Source organism: Dipodomys spectabilis, unplaced genomic scaffold (genome assembly GCF_019054845.1).
Source record: "Dipodomys spectabilis isolate Male_0828 unplaced genomic scaffold, ASM1905484v1 ptg000098l, whole genome shotgun sequence".
Classification (NCBI taxonomy): Eukaryota; Metazoa; Chordata; class Mammalia; order Rodentia; family Heteromyidae; genus Dipodomys; species Dipodomys spectabilis.
This window is the reverse complement of record NW_024870775.1, coordinates 6,487,854-6,504,237: the sequence shown is the minus strand read 5'-3', so window position 1 is coordinate 6,504,237 and position 16,384 is coordinate 6,487,854. Positions and strand designations below refer to the sequence as shown.

Here is a 16,384-nt window from a genome sequence, read left to right as displayed (position 1 = left end):
GCGCCCGGCTTCTTTGCAGAATTCTTAATAGAAGCAGTCACAGGTTGCCTTTGTGGCCAAGTTATGAAGAACCACTATCCCTCCCCTCCCCCCCCCACATACACAAGCTGCCCCACCTCAATTTTGACAACTCAGCCCCCATACCAGCAGTGCCTTTGTTAAGTTTTCTGAACCCTCCGCTGGGAGCTGGTGGCTCACATCTGTCATCCTAGCAACTCAGGTGGCTGAGATCTGAGGAATGTGGTATGAAGACAGTCCTGTCAGGAAAGTCTGTGAGACTCTTATCTGCAATTTACCAAGAAGCTGCAAGTGGAGGACTAGCTCTAGTGGTAGAGGGCCAGCTTTCAAAAAAGCTCAGGGAGGGGCTGGGAAGGTGGCTCAGTGGTAGAGCGCTTGCCTTGCATGCCTGAGGCCCTGGGTTTGATTCCTCAGCACCACATAAGCCAAAAGAAAAAAGCCAGAAGTGGTGCTGTGGCTCAAGTGGTAGAGCGCTAGCCTTGAGCTGAAGGGCTGAGGGACAGCGCCCAGGCCCAGAGTTCAGGCTCCACAACTGGACCCAAAAAAAAAAGCTCAGGGACAGCACCAAGGCCCTGAGGTCAAGTCCCAGGACTGGCATTAATAAATAAGTAAATAAACCTAATCCTCATCCAGTCATATCCAGTGTAAAGGCTGAACTCCTGGGACCAACCCCATGGATCCTATGAGTGTCCTCCCCAAAAGCAATGTGCACCTGAGCAATGTGCCTAGACCTCCCAGGCCTGGCATTGCTGATCAAGTCTTTGCTTGCTCGAGATCCACCCCACCTCTGAACTATGGACTGAACGATCTACCCAATAAAAGTGCCCTGTTCAGTAGTACGCTCGTGTTGTCTTTACATTTCCCACCCTACAGCACGGGAACAACCAGTAAAAAAGAAGAGACGCATCCCTGCCTCCATGTCCCCCCTGCCATTTGCCACAAGGAGACGTGTGTGCACCATTGCTATTTTACTGTCAATATATCAGGCTAGGCGAGCGGAAACTGCACTAGCTGGGGGGGTGGGGGGGGTGTGCATTATGAACAGTGGGAGTCTGGACCCTGAGTGACAGACGAGCCGGTGCTATCACAGCAGCTCTGATGACCACTGGTCTCCTGAGGGTTGGAGTTGGACTCTGGAAGGCTGGTGGAAGTGGAGGCCAAGGGAACCTCTGCAAGGTTGCGTCTCTGCTCTCCCTGGCTCATCTGCAGCAGGCCGGTGAGGGCAATCAGCTCGGGCCCGCTGAGCCAGGCTGTGGTGGAACTGCCCTGGGGTGCAGAGGGATATACCCAGGGGGTCATGACAGGTGGCAGGAGCAGCAGCTTCATGGGGCGCATGGCCTGAAAAGAGAGGGGGGCAATGGTCCTGTGCAGAGGCTGGAATGTGTGTGTGAGGGTTCTGGGCAGGAGAGAGATTCGATCTCACCTGATGAGGAGGCTCAGCCAGGTACAGAGGAACACGCTGTCCATGTGGCAGCAGAGGATCCAAGAGAAAGAAGTCTTCCCGACACATCACTGGGACTCCTGGGGAGGAGAGCCTGGTGTGTGTGTGTTGGGAGGGCAGGGTGTGTGTGGCCTGGGGGCTCCCGCTGGGAAGCAGTACAGTGGGATTTGTGCAGCACCGGGGGATAGGGAGGGGAGTTGCAGGAAGTACCTGCATCCCTGGGCATGGATTGTCCATTATGATGATGCCTTCCGGGAGGCGCTGGCTGAGGGTACCCCCTGCCAGCTGCCTCATACAAGGGGTAGAAAGAAGGATGACACATGGTCCGGTTAGAGAAGGAGGCACCTGACCCACAGCCGGGCCCCTGTGGAAGGCAGGAAAGGTCACTGGAGCCTCCGACTCTTCTCAAGACACCTGGGCCACTCCAAGCCAGAGCCACAAGGTCTCCCCAACTTACCCAAGTCAGATGAGATCTCGTTTTAGACTCATAGTTAGGGTCCCACGGTGACAGAACAGCCGTCCTTGAAGAGGTCACCTCCCAAGTCATCTTAGGGGCAGGTGGGACTGCAGGGGCACACTTGAAAAGATTAGAACAGGCCCACCAGCTAGAGGTGAGGCTCAAGGGGTAGAGAACAAACTTAGCAAAAGCAAGGCCCTAAGTTCAAGTCCCAGTACCACATTAAAAATAAAAGGTTTTAGGCCAAGTGCTGGTGGCTCACGCCTGTAATCCTAGCTACTCAGGAGGCTGAGATCTGAGGATTGGGGTTCAGAGCCAGCCTGGGCAGGAAAGTCCATGAGACTCTTTATCTCCAAGGAACCACCAAAAAAAACAGAAGTGGAGTTGTGAAAAAAAAAAAAAGTCTGTAAGAGAAGTATTTGAGACTCTAGCAAAAAGTGAAGCACTGGCTCAAGTGGTAGAACACCAACCTTGAGTGAAAAGACCTCAGGGACAGTGCCCAGGCCCTGAGTTCAAAGCCCCAGGACTGGGAAAGATTAAACAAGTATGGGGGTGAGGCTTGGGTGAAGGCAGCAAGGCCCGGGCCTACCTGGACTTGCTGGGGGCTCCCCGGTCACCAGATGTGGGGGGCAGCGCGGCAGCAGCTCCTGCTGGACCCAGGGCCCGGCCCGCGAGTGCAAGGGGCTGGAGGCCTGGAGATGGAGGCTGGGGAGGGAGGATGAGACGCGCTGCCGGGGTGCGCAGGGGACACCCGGCGGGCCTCCCCCCGGGGGTGCTTCCCCCTACCTCCACCGCCGTGGCAGCGCCCGTCCTCACCTGGCCGGTGCCCAAGCTGCGTCCGCCGGCTCCCCAGGGCTCCAGGCCGGGCTCTGCCCGCCGCCCTGCTCGTGCTGCTCGGCGACCTCTCCCTGCTCCTCCGCGTCCTCCTCCTGCTCCTCTCCCGGATCCTGCTCCTCCGCGTCCTCCTCCCCCCCAGGCTCCTCTGCGTCCTCCCTGCCTCCCTCCTCCACGCCCACCTCCGCCATGCCCCCGTCGCTCGCGCCCTGGGGCGCGCACGGCCAGGACAGCATACTGAGTGGGAGTGAGCAAGGCCTGAGCCCTCAGTCACGAGGCCGCTCGCCTCCCTCCCAGGCGTCGCCCACGACGACGACGCCTGCGCGGCTCCAGCCACGCATTTCCCGCCACGTGTGGCTCCCCGCCTCTGCTGCCTCCAGCGCGCCCCCTGGCGGTGGGGCTGGGCAGGCCCGTGACGTGCACACGCACTGCTCGCTCACAGACTCGAGCATGCACGCGCGGGCACGCATGCGCTCTGGCCCCCTCAGAGAGCAGAGCACGCACGCGCGCTGGCTCATTCGCAGATCGGGGCACGCACGCGCGCTGGTCACCCACAGACACGCACACCTGAGGGCCGACCCAGGGCTGTGGGCCTTTTATTGCGCTCTCGCACCTGCGGGGCTCCCACCCAGGCCCAGCCCTGCCGAACAGCGGCTAAGGGCACAGGGCGCCCCCGCCAAGTCCTGGTTTCGGGCAGAAGCCTGGCATCTTCCACACCTCCACCCCTAAGGGCTCTCCAGCAGCGCGCGGACCACGGCGGCGATGTGGGGGAGGCCCCCGCCCGGGCCCCCCTCGTCTTCTAGGATGTGGTGGGGCTGGCACAGGGACTCCTGGGGGGAGGGCCAGGTCAGGTCCGGTTCCCCACACGGGGGAGGGGGTTCCCGCCAGACAAAGCCCCCTGGGGGCCAAGGCGCCACACAGCTAGCAGCACAGAGCTCACAGGGGTCAAGCCAGAGACAGGAGGGCAGGGGCAGGAGATCAGGGATTCAGAAGGTCAGGGACAGGGCGTCGGGGACAGGAGGCTGGGGACAGGGCAGTGCTGGCTCAGGCTGGCACATGGCCGCATGGCACAGCAGGAGCAGACAAAAACACACATGCACACACAGCTAGTCTGTACAGTTTATACACAAAGCCAGAGGCCCAGCCTGGGCCCCCGCATGGCCTACAAATATAGAATTCTCTCTACAAAACAGAGATAATTTAGGCCCCCATAGCAGCAAGTGGGGGTGGAAGGAAAGATCCAAGTGCCCCTGGGGGGCAGATAGCATGGGTGGGGTGGGGTGGGAGAGGGTATGAAGGCACCATCAGCAGAGACAGGGAGGGGCTACAGGAAGGAGGCCAAAGGCTCTGCCCAAGGTCTGGGCACACCAGAGGAGGGGGCTCTGAGGTCAGTGTTCATAAGGGAGGACACTAGTGTCTTTGGTAGGGTCTGAAGGCACCACTGGTGGGGACAGGGTTGGTAGGAGTCATAAATAGAAGAGGGGAAGGGGAGAGGTGACTTCAGTCCTAGGAACCCAGAAGCCGAGTGTAGATGACATAGAGCAGCAGCATGAAGGCCACGTAGAAGAGGATGAAGCCGCCAAGACCAGAAGGGGGCCAGACTGGCGGAGGGGCCTTGCTCCCCACCCGCAATGCAGCCTCCAGTGTGGTCTGTAGGCCCTGGGCAGTGCCCTGGAGGAGATCTGAGGGCGAGCAGAGGTCAGCCTGGGAAGGGAGGGCAGGACAGATGGACAAGTACAAAGGACAGCAGTCAGCACCAGCACCTAGTCCTTCCCCCGCCCTGTCTCCCCCATGCCAGGACTAGAACCACACCAACACTCAGACATGCGGGGCAGGACACATGCAGGTGGAGCATGCGGACGTGCTTTCTCTGGGAGCAGACACCCCTGTGAACAGAACCCCACCATCCATGCATGGTGCTCAGCTGAGCCCCAGAAACCACCACCCGTTAAGAGCAGGGATCAGTCCCCATACCTCAGGCACCCCCATTTTTCGACAAGCTTCTAAGAAATTCTCCACATTCTTCTGACACTTGAAGGCACTGAGCTTTGGCTGGAGGTAGAGAAGAAGGGTAAGGAAGAGCACCCCAAAGCCTGGGTGCCATGCCCCTCTTCTTCCCTTGGGCCCCAACTGACCACAGCAGGTGAGGGCACATGAATGAAGGGAACTGAACGGGGCCGCAGCTGGTTGGCCAGCTGACAGAGGATGACCCCACTGGCCAGAGCCTCAGTGAGGTCCTCAGGTAGGGGCTGTTGCAGCCGTGACTCAAGAACCTGAGAACATTCAAGCAGAAAAGGGCAGATAAGCTGATGTTAGGGAAACGAACCCTAAGATATCTATTCAAATGTTTTTTTCTTTCATGAGACTGTTTCTAACACATTTATAAGATGATTTCTTTGTTGCTTTGTATGTCCCTCCCCCACGGTATAACCCCTGCTTTCACTATATTTGTGAAGGGAAGGGAAAAAACAAATTGCTTAAATAGGGATACAGGTGGAGCCATTGCAACAATGAGATGTACAAGTTGTAATGTCGAAAATGGAAAATGAACTTTACAACTTTGGTGGGGGGGAGGAGGATTTGAGTGGGAGAGTGGGGGGGAGGATGGGAAGGGAAGGAGGGAAAACAAAGGAGGAGGCTACAATGCTTGATAAGAAATATACTCATTATCTTGCCCATGTAATTGTAACCACTCTGTACAGTATTTTCACAAAAAAAAAAAAAAAACCTGAGAACAGAATAGAAGAGCACGTGGTATCTGCAGGAAACACATACTTGCCCCCTTCCCAGCTCAGGTGGGTACCAGCTAGAAAAGAGGGTATTGAGGGAGCCCTGACAAAGGGCACTCTAAGAGACTGAGCCCAAGCCTGAGCTGGTGGCTCACTCCTGTAATCCTAACTACTCAGGAGGCTGAGATCTGAGGATCATGACTGGAAGTTGAGTCTATGAGACTCTAATCTCCAATTAACTATCAAAAAGCCAGAAATGGAGCTGTGACTTAAGAGGTAGAGTGCTAGCTTTGAGCAAAAAAGCTCAAAGACAGTGCCCAGGCTCTGAGCTCAAGCTCCAGGACCAGCACCAAAAGAAGAAGGAAAAGAAAAAAAAAAAAAGTTAAGCCTAGGTCCAGCCCATGCAGACCTCACCCCTGCTTTACCTGGCGTAGTTGAGCCATTAATTCTTTCTGGTCCAGATCCTGGGATGATGGCCGAAGTCTCAAGGCACAGTCTGGTGAGGAAGGGCCTAGCAGGAAGAAGAGGGCATCTCTGTCTCTACCACTGCCTGGCCCCCCCAGCTGCTGCCTTTGAGGAGCGATTTACACCCCAGAGGGACCCAAAGAGAAGTTAGTACAGGCTGAAGCTAAGGCAGAGCTGGGGATGGCAAGAAGACCCACCTGAGCCACTCTGAGAGGACGACCGGAAGAGGAAGCTGTTAGGTCTCTGCATGGAGCTGAGTGGCCGGGAAGCAGGTGCTGTCACTGGGGGGGGGGGGACACAGAGCCAAAGGCATGTAAGAAAAACATTCTCCCCTCCGGGTGTCCCACACATTTCCATCCTTCCCTCCATGTCCCCGTCCCACCTGGTCCAGCCATGGAAATGGGCTCTGGGGCGGGGGGAGCAGGTACAGGAGCTCCCTGTCCCCCAGATGTTCCCAGCTGGGTGGCACTGAGTTTCGTGGGGGCGCTGAGGAGACAGAAAGGGCATTAGAGGGTGGATTAAAGAGTAGGGGTGGGAAGGGGGTCAGAGAGGAACCTACCTGTAGGTGGCCTGGCCAGACACGAGTGGGGCAGTACCTCCCCCGGCAGCCCTGAGTCCCAGCTTCAGGAAACTGAGAGAAGCAGGAAAGGCAGAGTCGGTGTCACCGGGCAGGCCACAGGCCCCCAGAGCCCACTAACTCAGGAGGTACTCTGGGGCCCCCCCAGGGGTTGAGCGCCCACACCTGTCCTTCCTGGGGGCTCCCCATCCCCCACTCTGCTGCTGTTGACGCCGCTCCCGTTCCTGCCACAACTGTAAGGAGTCTGGGCGCCTCCGCTCCTCCCCGGTGGGCTCCTCCCGCCTGAGGGGAGACAGGACAAGAAAGAAACCCTAGTCCAGGAAGGATGGGGGCCAGGGTTGTTAGTACAGAGTCTAAGTATGGACACAGCGTCTCGCATACCTGCTACTCAATGCCCTCTCCCCACCCCCTGGCACGGGGCTTGATTCTGGTGTCTGCTGTTCCTAGAGAGAGAACAAGTAGGGGGGCTGAGGGAGGAGGCCTGGTCCCCGCCCCCCAGGCCTGCACTGGTGCTCCCCAACTAGCCCCCTCTCCTGGAGGAGCGGCGTGGTGGTATCCTCACCTCAGCAGTGCCTCGCTCTTCTTCCTCCCCAGGGACATGGCTGTCAATGAAGTCGATCTGGTCCGGGTCCCCATCCACTGCAGGGGCCAGGGAGCATGGGTGAGTGAGCAGATGGGGGTCATGAGACCCTCATCGACACCATCCCTCCTTACTTACCAGAGCCATCCTCTTTCCGTTCTCGGGGTCCTCGAGGCTCCCGGGCCAGCTCTGAGATCCGGAAGGACAGCTCGGAAAATTCGTCTGTTGACTATAAAGGCAGAGGGGGGGGGATGGCCGTGCATGCACTGAGGGGCTCACAGGGCCCAGCCTGCAGGCTCCTGGGAGGACTGAGATGGGCCAGTGGCTGAGCCAGCCCTTCCTGGGATAGTAAGGAGAGGGAAGGAGTTCCAGCACTCTCAGCCTGCCACTGATGCTGGTGGCTCACACCTGTCATCCTAGCTACTCAGGAAGCTGAGATCTGAGGATCACACTTCAAAGCCAGCCCGGGCAGGAAAGTGCATGAGACTCTTATCTCCAATGAACCACCAAAAAAAGCTAGAAGTGGAGCTGTGGCTCAAGTGGTAGACAGTGCCCAGACCCTGAGTTCAAGCACCAATACCCTCCCCCCCACACACACAAAGGTACCCACACACAAAGGGTCACCAACACAGATTCTCTTCAGAACAGATGCCCCAAATACCCTGGGAAAGGAGACCTTACCTCATTTCCAGACCACCTCTTGCTGCCACTGTCAACGCTGTGGAAGCCTGAGTCCAGCCCACCATCATACCGACGTCCCGGAAATAAATCCTCCGCAGGGCTTGGAGCCAGCCAGAGAGACCCAGTCAGCCCATGCAGGCAGCACCCACCCTCCCCTAGAGACCAAGCAAGTATCCTTGTGTCAGGAAGGGGCATGAAGTATTTAGGGCATCCTTCTTTCCCATCAGGACTTACCAGGGACTGAAACTCGGGGGACGGGAAGGGACCAGGTCCCCTAGAGCAGCCCCACGCCGCCCCGCCTCTGTTGACAGGTACTTGAAGATGTGAAGTTTCCCCTTCAGGCAGATCTGTGAGAAGAGGGAATAGAGGAGCAGGTCCCCTAGGTCCTGCTGGCCTACTGAAGGGACTCCCATACTCCTGTCTAACCCCACCTCTGACCCCAGCATCCACCCAGCCCGTACCTCACCTGGGCAGGTGGGCTCTGCAGGGGGTTGCTGTCTAGCAGAATGACCTGCAGGTGCCTGAGGCGGCAGAAGGAGACCGGGATGCGGGAAACACGGTTACAGGAGAAATCCAGGCGGACCAGAGGAAGGTCCCCCAGCTCTAGGGGTGGGTGAGGGAAGAGTCAGAAACAGGCTAGAGCTGGGGGCCTCTCTTCCTTGCCTTTTGTTCTGGCTGGCTCAGTCACTTGCCTGGAGTCACCTCCTTTCTGTTATTCCCACTCACATCTGCCCACCCCACCCCCACATAAAGCCTATTTGGAAGTCGGCTGCAAGCCTAACTACTCAGGCTAGGAAATCAAAATCAGCCCAAGCAAGAAAATCCCTAAGACTAACCTTCAGCTAACTACCAAAAAGCCAGATGTAGAGCTGTGGCTCAAGTGGCAGAGCACTAGCTTTGAGGAAAAAAAGCTAAGGAGGGCTGGGAAGGTGGCTCAGAGGTAGAGTGTTTGCCTTGCATGCATAAGGCCCTGAGTTCGATTCCTCAGCACCACATAAGCAGAAAAAAGCCGGAAGTCTCTCTGTGGCTCAAGTAGTAGAGTGCTAGCCTTGAGCTGAAGAGCTGAGGGACAGCGCCCAGGCCCAGAGTTCAGCCCTCACGACCCGGGGCAGGGGGGGAGGGAGATGGGGGGAATGGAGGGGATTGGGGGGAACCCAACCTCCAAGTCTATGAGACTCTTATCTCCAATTATCCACCAAAAAGTGGAACTGTGCTAGCCTTGAGCAAAAAAATTCAGGGACAGTGCCCAGGGTCCTGAGTTCCAGTCCTAGGCCAGCACAAATAAATAAATAAATATTTTAAGTTTGACAAAGCGATTTTCTTGTGCTATATGCATATAATGTCTCTCCCTTCTTGCTAGCTTCCACCTCCAAACAACTCCACCCTCTACTCTCATTACGCTCTTATCATCTTTCTTTTTGTCAGTCGTGGGGCTTGAACTCTGGGCCTGGGTGCTGTCGCTGAGCTCTTCAGCTCAAGGTGAGCGCTCTACCACTTCTGATGTTCTGATGGCTTATTGGAGAAAAGAATCTCATGAACTTTCCTGCCTGGGCTGGCTTTGAACCATGCTCCTCAGATCTGAGCCTCCTGAGTAGCTAGGATTACAGGCATGAACTACCAAGCTACCAACACAATGACAAGCTTGTCATCTTTCTTTAAGTCCAGATTCTGTTCTGGCTTGACACTACTTTCTCCCTTTGTGGAGGTTCCTCTGCCTGAATGAAGGGTAGAGAATTCTCTTTCCAAGTCTAGCTTGTGCTAAGCCTGAACTTCTGAGCAAAGTCTTCAGCCTCTCTAAGCAGGGCCCTGCTCCCCTCTGCCTCCCTGCACCGTCAAAGCATCCTGCGCTAGCAGTTTCCTGCCAACGTTTATCTCTCCCTATTAAGCCATTAAACCCTTGAGAATTGGCTCCAGATATTAATCACATCAGCCACATCTACTTGGCCCCCACATAAAACAAAGGGGCATACACACACACACACACACACACAATAACAATGCTGGCTGAATACAAGAAGGTGTATCTGCTTCTTGGCAGAGGCTATCAAATGTTGTGTGTTACAATTAGCTCACTTGTGTGCAGGGGCACACAAGGCCCCACTGACTCACAGTCCTGGAGAGGAGGAGCCAGGGTGTCAGCTGACTGGATGTTTGCGAGCTCTTGATGGGGTTCATGGTAACACTGGATGACCTTGAAGGCCCCTTCCAACCCTGAGACTGTACAGAGCCACCCTACTCACCCCCTTCCCCTCCCAATACCTACCTCTCTATTTATAAAACAAAGCTAGTACTCCCTGCCTTCTGAGCCTCAGAGGGTTGCTATGGTCAAGAGCAAATACAAGTATTTACAGTTTGCTTTCAACACTAAAAACCCAGGGTCTTCAAAGAAGATCCCTTGCCCATAACTTTTCCAACATAGAGGACTTATGTCAGACTAAATACCCGAATACCCCAGATTCACATGCTGCGGTCACAACCCACAAAGAGACAGTGTGAGGAGATGGGGTCGGTGGGTGGTTATTAAGATTATATAAAGGTGCAGCCCTCATGAATGGAATTAATGCCTTATAAAGAAAGAGCCCAGGACTGGGAATGTGGCTTAGTGGTAGAGTGCTTGCCTAGCATTCATGAAGTGCTGGGTTCGATTCCTCAGTACCACATAAACAGAAAAAGCTGGAAGTGGTACTGTGGCTCAAGTGGTAGAGTGCTAGCCTTGAGCAAAAGAAGCTCAGGGACAGAGAGCCCAGGCTCTGAATCCAAGCCCAGGACTGGCAAAAGAAAGAAAAGAGAGAGGGGCTGGGAAGGTGGCTCAGTGGTAGAGCGCTTGCCTTGCATGCTCGAGGCCCTGGGTTCGATTCCTCAGCACCACATAAGCAAAAAGAAAAAATCCAGAAGTGGCGCTGTGGCTCAAGTGGTAGAGTGCTAGCCTTGAGCTGAAGAGCTGAGGGACAGCGCCCAGGCCCAGAGTTCGGGCCCCACGACCGGACCCCCCCAAAAAAAAAAAAGAAAGAAAGAAAAGAGAGAGAGCGCAAGCACCTACGGCTCACGCCTGTCATCCTAGCTACCTAGGAGGTTAAGATCTGAGGATCCTGGTTCAAAGCCAATCAGAGCAGGAAAGCCCATGAAACTCTTTTTTTTTTTTTGGTTTTACATTTTTTTTATTGTGAAAATACCGTACAGAGGGGTTACAATTACATGGGCAAGGTAATGAGTGCATTTCTTATCAAGCATTGTTGTCTCCTCCTTTGTTTCCCCTTCCCATCCCTTCCCATCTCCCCAACTCTTATCTCCAGTTAACCAGTAAAAAGTTGGAAGTGGATCTGTGGCTCAAGGGGTAGGGCACCAGCCTTGAGCAGAGAAAGTGAAGTAAGAGAGTGTCCAAGCCCTGATTTCAAGCCCCAGTGCCAGCAAACACGCAAAAAGAGCCCAGAGAAGTCTCTGCGATTGAGGACATAAGGAAGAAAGTCTGCAGAAGAGGGCCCTCACTGAACACACTGCTACCCTCATCTTGGTCTCCTAGCTTCTACAATTTAAGAAATAAGTTTTGATTGTTTATATGCTATGCTATCTTTTTTTTTAGCAGCCTGCGATTGCGCACGTGTGTGCACACACACACACAGATATATACATATATACACACATACATCCAGGTCTTTGTTTTCCTTACCATCAGGCAGGGTGCTAAGCTGGTTCCTGCGAACGTTGAGATCACGCAGGGAACGGAGGCTGCACAGTTCTGCGGGGAGGATCTGCAACTCATTGCTGCTCACATCCTACGATCAAGCAAGCAGCAAGAAAAAAGAGCCATGAGAATGGGATCATGAGAAAGTACCCTCCCTTCTGCCTCCAAGCCTTTCCCAGAGGTGCTTCCTGTCTGTCCCCCAGCCTCCCTCCCTCCCCCACAGAGGTCAAGGGTTCCTGCTCCCCATTCTCACCAGCTGCCGCAGGCTTCCCAAGGTGCCGATGTCGGGAGGCAGGGCTCCCAGTTTGTTGTTGCTGACAATGAGCACTCGAAGGGGAAGCTGGCAGATGTAGGGAGGCAAGGATGACAGCTGGTTCCGGCTGTGGAAGAGAGAGGGGCAGCAGGTCATTCCCTCAGCCTGGCATCCTCACAGGGCCAAGGATAGTTGCTCCATGCACTGAGACCTTGAGACTGGTACGGGTGAGCTCCCCTGCTACCTGAGGTTGAGGTAGGTGAGGGCTGTGAGGTTTCCCAAGGCGGGGTTCAGACATCTCAGGCAGTTGTGGTAGAGGCTCAGGCCTTCCAGGGACACCAGCTGGCATGCTGCCTCGGGTACCTCGGGAAACCGGTTCCGGGACAGGTCTAAGGGAAGCAAGTGTCAGGAGAGAGCTTGGAAACTCAGTCCTGCATGAGGGGACCCAGAATGACCCCTAAGCCAGCTGCCCAGCTCCCTACCCTTGGCTGAGTTACAAGAACCAAGCCCAGAAACCCGGGCTCCCTAGAGAGACAACACAGCCTTCTGCTAGATGGCCACAAAGGCAAAGAGAAAGCGAAGGTGTTGGGGTCACTGACTAAGCAGCGACCAATGAGTGAAAAACCCATGGGGGGAGTGGGGATATACTGTGAATGCCACTTTCAAATTCACAAACCAAGAGCTATCCTGCTAGGTCTTGTAACCAGTGGTTCCATGTGTTCTGGAATGCAGGGGAAGGTAGAAGGGGAAAAAATATCACAGGAGGGGGCTGCACTCATAGGAAAAGTCAGGTGGAGTAGAGGGAGCTCAATGAAGAGCAAATGCATAGCATGTGGCCTTGGTTTGATTCCCCACATTAAGAAAAATAAAGACAAAAGTAAGGTGATAGGATGAGAGGGCTCAAGGGAGGACTTAGGGACCGCTGCAAAAGCCCTTCCTCCCGGGCTGGGAAGGTGGCTCAGTGGTAGAGCGCTTGCCTTGCATGCTCGAGGCCCTGGGTTCGATTCCTCAGCACCACATAAGCAAAAAGAAAAAAGCTGGAAGTGGCACTGTGGCTCAAGTGGTAGAGCACTAGCCTTGAGCTGAAGAGCTGAGAGACAGTGCCCAGGCCCAGAGTTCAGGCCCCATGACCGGACCCCCCCCCCAAAAAAAAAAGCCCTTCCTCCCAATCTCAATTTGTTTTCTTCATGGGAGAAGCCAAGGTCAGTCACTATATCCTGGTTCTAGAGATTATATAAAGTCCCTAACACTGGACAACAATTTTTTTCACTAGGCCCCAGGACCAAGGAACTACAGAGTTCTAGCTTGCCTAAGACTGGGAGGGAGAGGAAGGCAGAGGAGTGAGCTTGAACGGGGTCTGAAGTTCTCAGGTACTTTCCCTCTGGGCTTCCCTGCCTCAGCGCTGGGCTCCCCCCACCCTTCTCTCCAGCTCGGGCAGCCTTCCTCTATTTCCTCCCAGATTGACCTAGACCACAAGAGTTCAGTCCCTCTGCAAGTATCTTGGATTTGACAGGGAGTGGAACGGAGGCGGGGAAGAGGCTGTTTCCCTTTCTTATCTAACTATGTTGGCTCAGGACAGGACAGCCTCCAGCCAGACCTAGGGGTTCTCTTCAGCCTGCAGACTCAGCCTGAGCTGTTGTTTCTGTTTGCCCAGCTCAGCTTGCACTGGGAGGGGCCCAGGCCTGCTAAGGGAAGTCCCAGGCAACAGAACTTGGGGGAGTTTCTTGAAGGCCCTCCTTCCAAGGGAAGGGGGAGCAAAAAGCTAAGAGGAGGGGAAGCAGGGGCTTATCCCCCAAGGAAATGGATCTTGTGACAGGAAATGAAGTAGAAACAATCTGTCAGATCATGGCTGGTAGAATCTGTTTATGTTTGCTCCACTGCTCTGCCCCAGGAGACATTGAGCCACAGCTAAAAGACAGTTCCAGTGTCCTCCCGTCCAACAGCTGCCTGCGACCTCGGTGCCTGCAAATGTGTTTGCATGTGTCCATGTGCATGCAGTGGTGGAGAGCAAGTTCTCATGGGGTAAGAGTGGCAGGGCACACACGAGGAGCAGAGCGGAAGGGAGCCCAGGCTGAAGGAGGCAGGGCTCAGGGGCACAGGATGTGGGCTGTGGGAGAAGGCGCTATAATATACTTCTCCTTTGCTATGGTGGCCCGCCCCTACCCAGAACTCTTCCTACTAAGTGGGCCCAGGGAACAAAGTCCTAGGTATAATATCAGGGGCCTGCGCAGAGTGAACTTGCTAGGAAGGCTCAGAACCAGCAGGGAGGGGAGGAGGAGAGGATAAGCAGAGTGTTGAAATGTTCAACCTAGGTTGAAGGACAGAGTGGAGGACTGGGTAGGAAGGACTGTCTACCAACTTCCCCTTTATACTCTAAACTAGGAGCACTCTGCTTGGGGAGTAGGCACAGAGGAGAGTGATCTGTCCAGATGGAACCCACCTGGCCTAGAACTTGGATCCTGCAAGGATTAGGGAGGGTAGAGAGAGGTTCTCAGGAAGCTGGGATTTTCCCTGCTTCGCCACCCAAGTGAACCCATGGGAACCGGGGCTGCACCCTGAGCCGGAATGCTAGGGGAGGTGGCTGGGTGGGGGCAGGGACTGGGAGGTGCTGGGAGTTCTTGGTAGTTTTCCCCAAGAGTCCACTCACTGAGACAGAGCCCTAAGGAAGTAAAGAATAACATTTGGTCTTTGTCAAAAAAAAAAAAAAAAACAAGCGAGGGGGAGGGGAAAGGGAACAGACAGCCAGTGTCACACAGCTGCTGAGGTCAATCTGGAGCTTATGGGTGGGAGGCTGGAAGGGTTAGGAATGGCTCAAGGAGGTTGCCCATTCTCCAAAGTCACTCATTGAGTAGTGGGCAAGAGAATGTAGTATTTTAAACCGGTTCTTCCCATAACAGCAAAGGGAGTGTTTCCCAGTCCAGCCTGAGTGGTTGCATGGGGGAATGGGGAGAAGCATGTACCTACCGGAGGAGAAATGTACTCTTTCATTCAACCCCATAACCCCAATTCCGAAGCTGGGTGAGAAGCAATAGGCTCTATACAACAACCTAGGCTTGGATGGGGCTTAGGGAATGAGGTTCCCTACCTCCTGAGCTCCACCCTTTTCTGATAACCCAAGGTCAGAGGGCCGCCCCCGAGCAGCTGAAGCCTGACTCACCTGTCATAACAGTGTTCCCTGCACCACCACCAGCACCACCACCCCGCCCCTCAATTAACAGGCACAAGAGTGGATGGGACATGATTAGAAGAATCTTGCCACCTCGTAGGGAATAGAAGGAGAGTCTCCAGAGGAGACTCCTCTAGCTAGGAGATCGAATTTCCTTCCTCCCAGTAACGGCCTCGATTCCCCCACATCCCCCCTCCCGAAGGGAGAGCAGAAACTGCAATGGGAATTGTAGGATTCTTATGAGGTCACAGGCATCAGTGACCTCACAGATGCAGGAAGGAAGAGGAATCTCAGCTATAGGGGTCAAGGATAACGGGAGGAAAAACTCAGGGACGAGAGTTAAGTGAGGTAGATTTGCTTCCTTCCTCTGGGTTGGCTGAGTGAACAGTGGGGCCTGGCACCTAAGGGGGCGGGGCTATGGCCAAGTCAGCAGAAACATCGGGTTGTTAGGGGTGATACACAGAAGGGGGCTGCTCAGATCGTAGTGGAAGTGGAGTAGAAAGTTGGAGACGAACAAGGAGGGAGAGGTACAAATGGTTTGAGAGAATGTTTTTCTTTCGGGCGACGATCTCAGAGCCGAGGTGGAAGGGAACATGCAAATGAGTCCACCAGGTGAGGGGCGGGACCACGGTACAGGTGCACGGTATGCAAATAAAGTGGGCTCTCAACGCCCCGGCCAGTCACACTGGGCATTCGGTGCAAACCCACATGAGCGCCCATTCATTGTCCCGTGGTTCTTACAGCCGGGAGGGGGTGGTCGCAGGCTTATGCCAATCAAGCCCAGGGAGCGCCCGGGCGGCTAGGTGAAAGGGCGGGCCCCATTCGCGGGCGGGACGGGGGCGTGGCTATGCAAATGAGGGTCGCGGCCTCCTACCCCAGTCCCCCCGCGCGCGCGCGCGCACACTCACCTGCCTGAGTGATGTCTGACAGGTCATAGCTGCGGGCCGCGCCCCGGGGGAAGTGCTTCAAGCGTCGGTTAGACAAGTTCAGAGTCCCGGTGGCCACAGCCTCCTCTAGGGCTCGCTCTGCACTACGGCTCCCGGGCAGACCCGGAGATCCCGGTACGGAGATCGTGGCTGCTGCCTCTTCACCCCCGGCGGCAATAGGGGCCGCTACCGCCGCCGCCATCCGCTCCCGGCGGCTCCGGCTGCCTGACTGACGGGACCGGCCGTCTCTCCCTTCCCCTCCCCCGCCCGGGAGCCGCCGTAGTAGCCTCGAGTGGGAGGAAACGGGGTCCGGGACCCAGCGGACCAATCGGAGGCGGGAGACGCATTGGAAGCGGCTAATCAGAACCCGGCGGAGGGGTGGAGCCTCCGGCGCCGGAGCCCGGCGGGAGAAGGGCGGGGGAAAGAATGGAGCACTCGCCAACGGCCGACGCTGCGGGACGGCCCGCCCCGCGCAGCTACATCCAATCACAATGCCCAGGGCTGGCGATGGAGCCAATCAGGGACAAGCAGAAGGCGGGGATGCCGGCACTCAACTAGCAGAGCTTGAGAGTGAC

The 16,384-nt window shown here is 55.6% G+C and overlaps 2 protein-coding genes across 4 annotated transcripts; both read right to left on the bottom strand.

Moving 5' to 3' along the window:
- Positions 1-997: 997 nt before the first annotated feature.
- Sap25 (Sin3A associated protein 25) lies at positions 998-3,233 on the bottom strand. Of its 2 annotated transcripts, none has more exons than XM_042686596.1 (6): positions 2,733-3,233; positions 2,506-2,621; positions 1,917-2,023; positions 1,670-1,823; positions 1,442-1,539; positions 998-1,356 (listed from the first exon to the last, which is right to left on the bottom strand). In XM_042686596.1, exons 1-6 carry the CDS (start codon positions 2,984-2,986, stop codon positions 1,054-1,056), a joined length of 1,032 nt encoding a protein of 343 aa, XP_042542530.1. In that variant the 5' UTR covers positions 2,987-3,233; the 3' UTR covers positions 998-1,053. The 2 variants fall into 2 exon arrangements, with proteins under 2 accessions (XP_042542530.1, XP_042542531.1); XM_042686597.1 differs by having other exon boundaries at positions 998-1,284.
- Positions 3,234-3,318: 85 nt separating this feature from the next.
- On the bottom strand, positions 3,319-16,089 carry Lrch4 (leucine rich repeats and calponin homology domain containing 4). Of its 2 annotated transcripts, none has more exons than XM_042686593.1 (18): positions 15,792-16,089; positions 11,962-12,106; positions 11,718-11,844; positions 11,450-11,555; positions 8,249-8,385; positions 8,017-8,129; positions 7,783-7,882; positions 7,240-7,330; positions 7,084-7,160; positions 6,903-6,964; positions 6,687-6,803; positions 6,504-6,575; positions 6,327-6,430; positions 6,142-6,225; positions 5,905-5,990; positions 4,886-5,023; positions 4,725-4,802; positions 3,319-3,580 (listed from the first exon to the last, which is right to left on the bottom strand). In XM_042686593.1, the coding sequence occupies exons 1-18, from the start codon at positions 16,009-16,011 to the stop codon at positions 3,476-3,478; spliced, it is 1,962 nt and encodes a 653-aa protein (XP_042542527.1). In that variant the 5' UTR covers positions 16,012-16,089; the 3' UTR covers positions 3,319-3,475. The 2 variants fall into 2 exon arrangements, with proteins under 2 accessions (XP_042542527.1, XP_042542526.1); XM_042686592.1 differs by lacking the exon at positions 3,319-3,580 and adding an exon at positions 3,858-4,454.
- Positions 16,090-16,384: the final 295 nt, after the last annotated feature.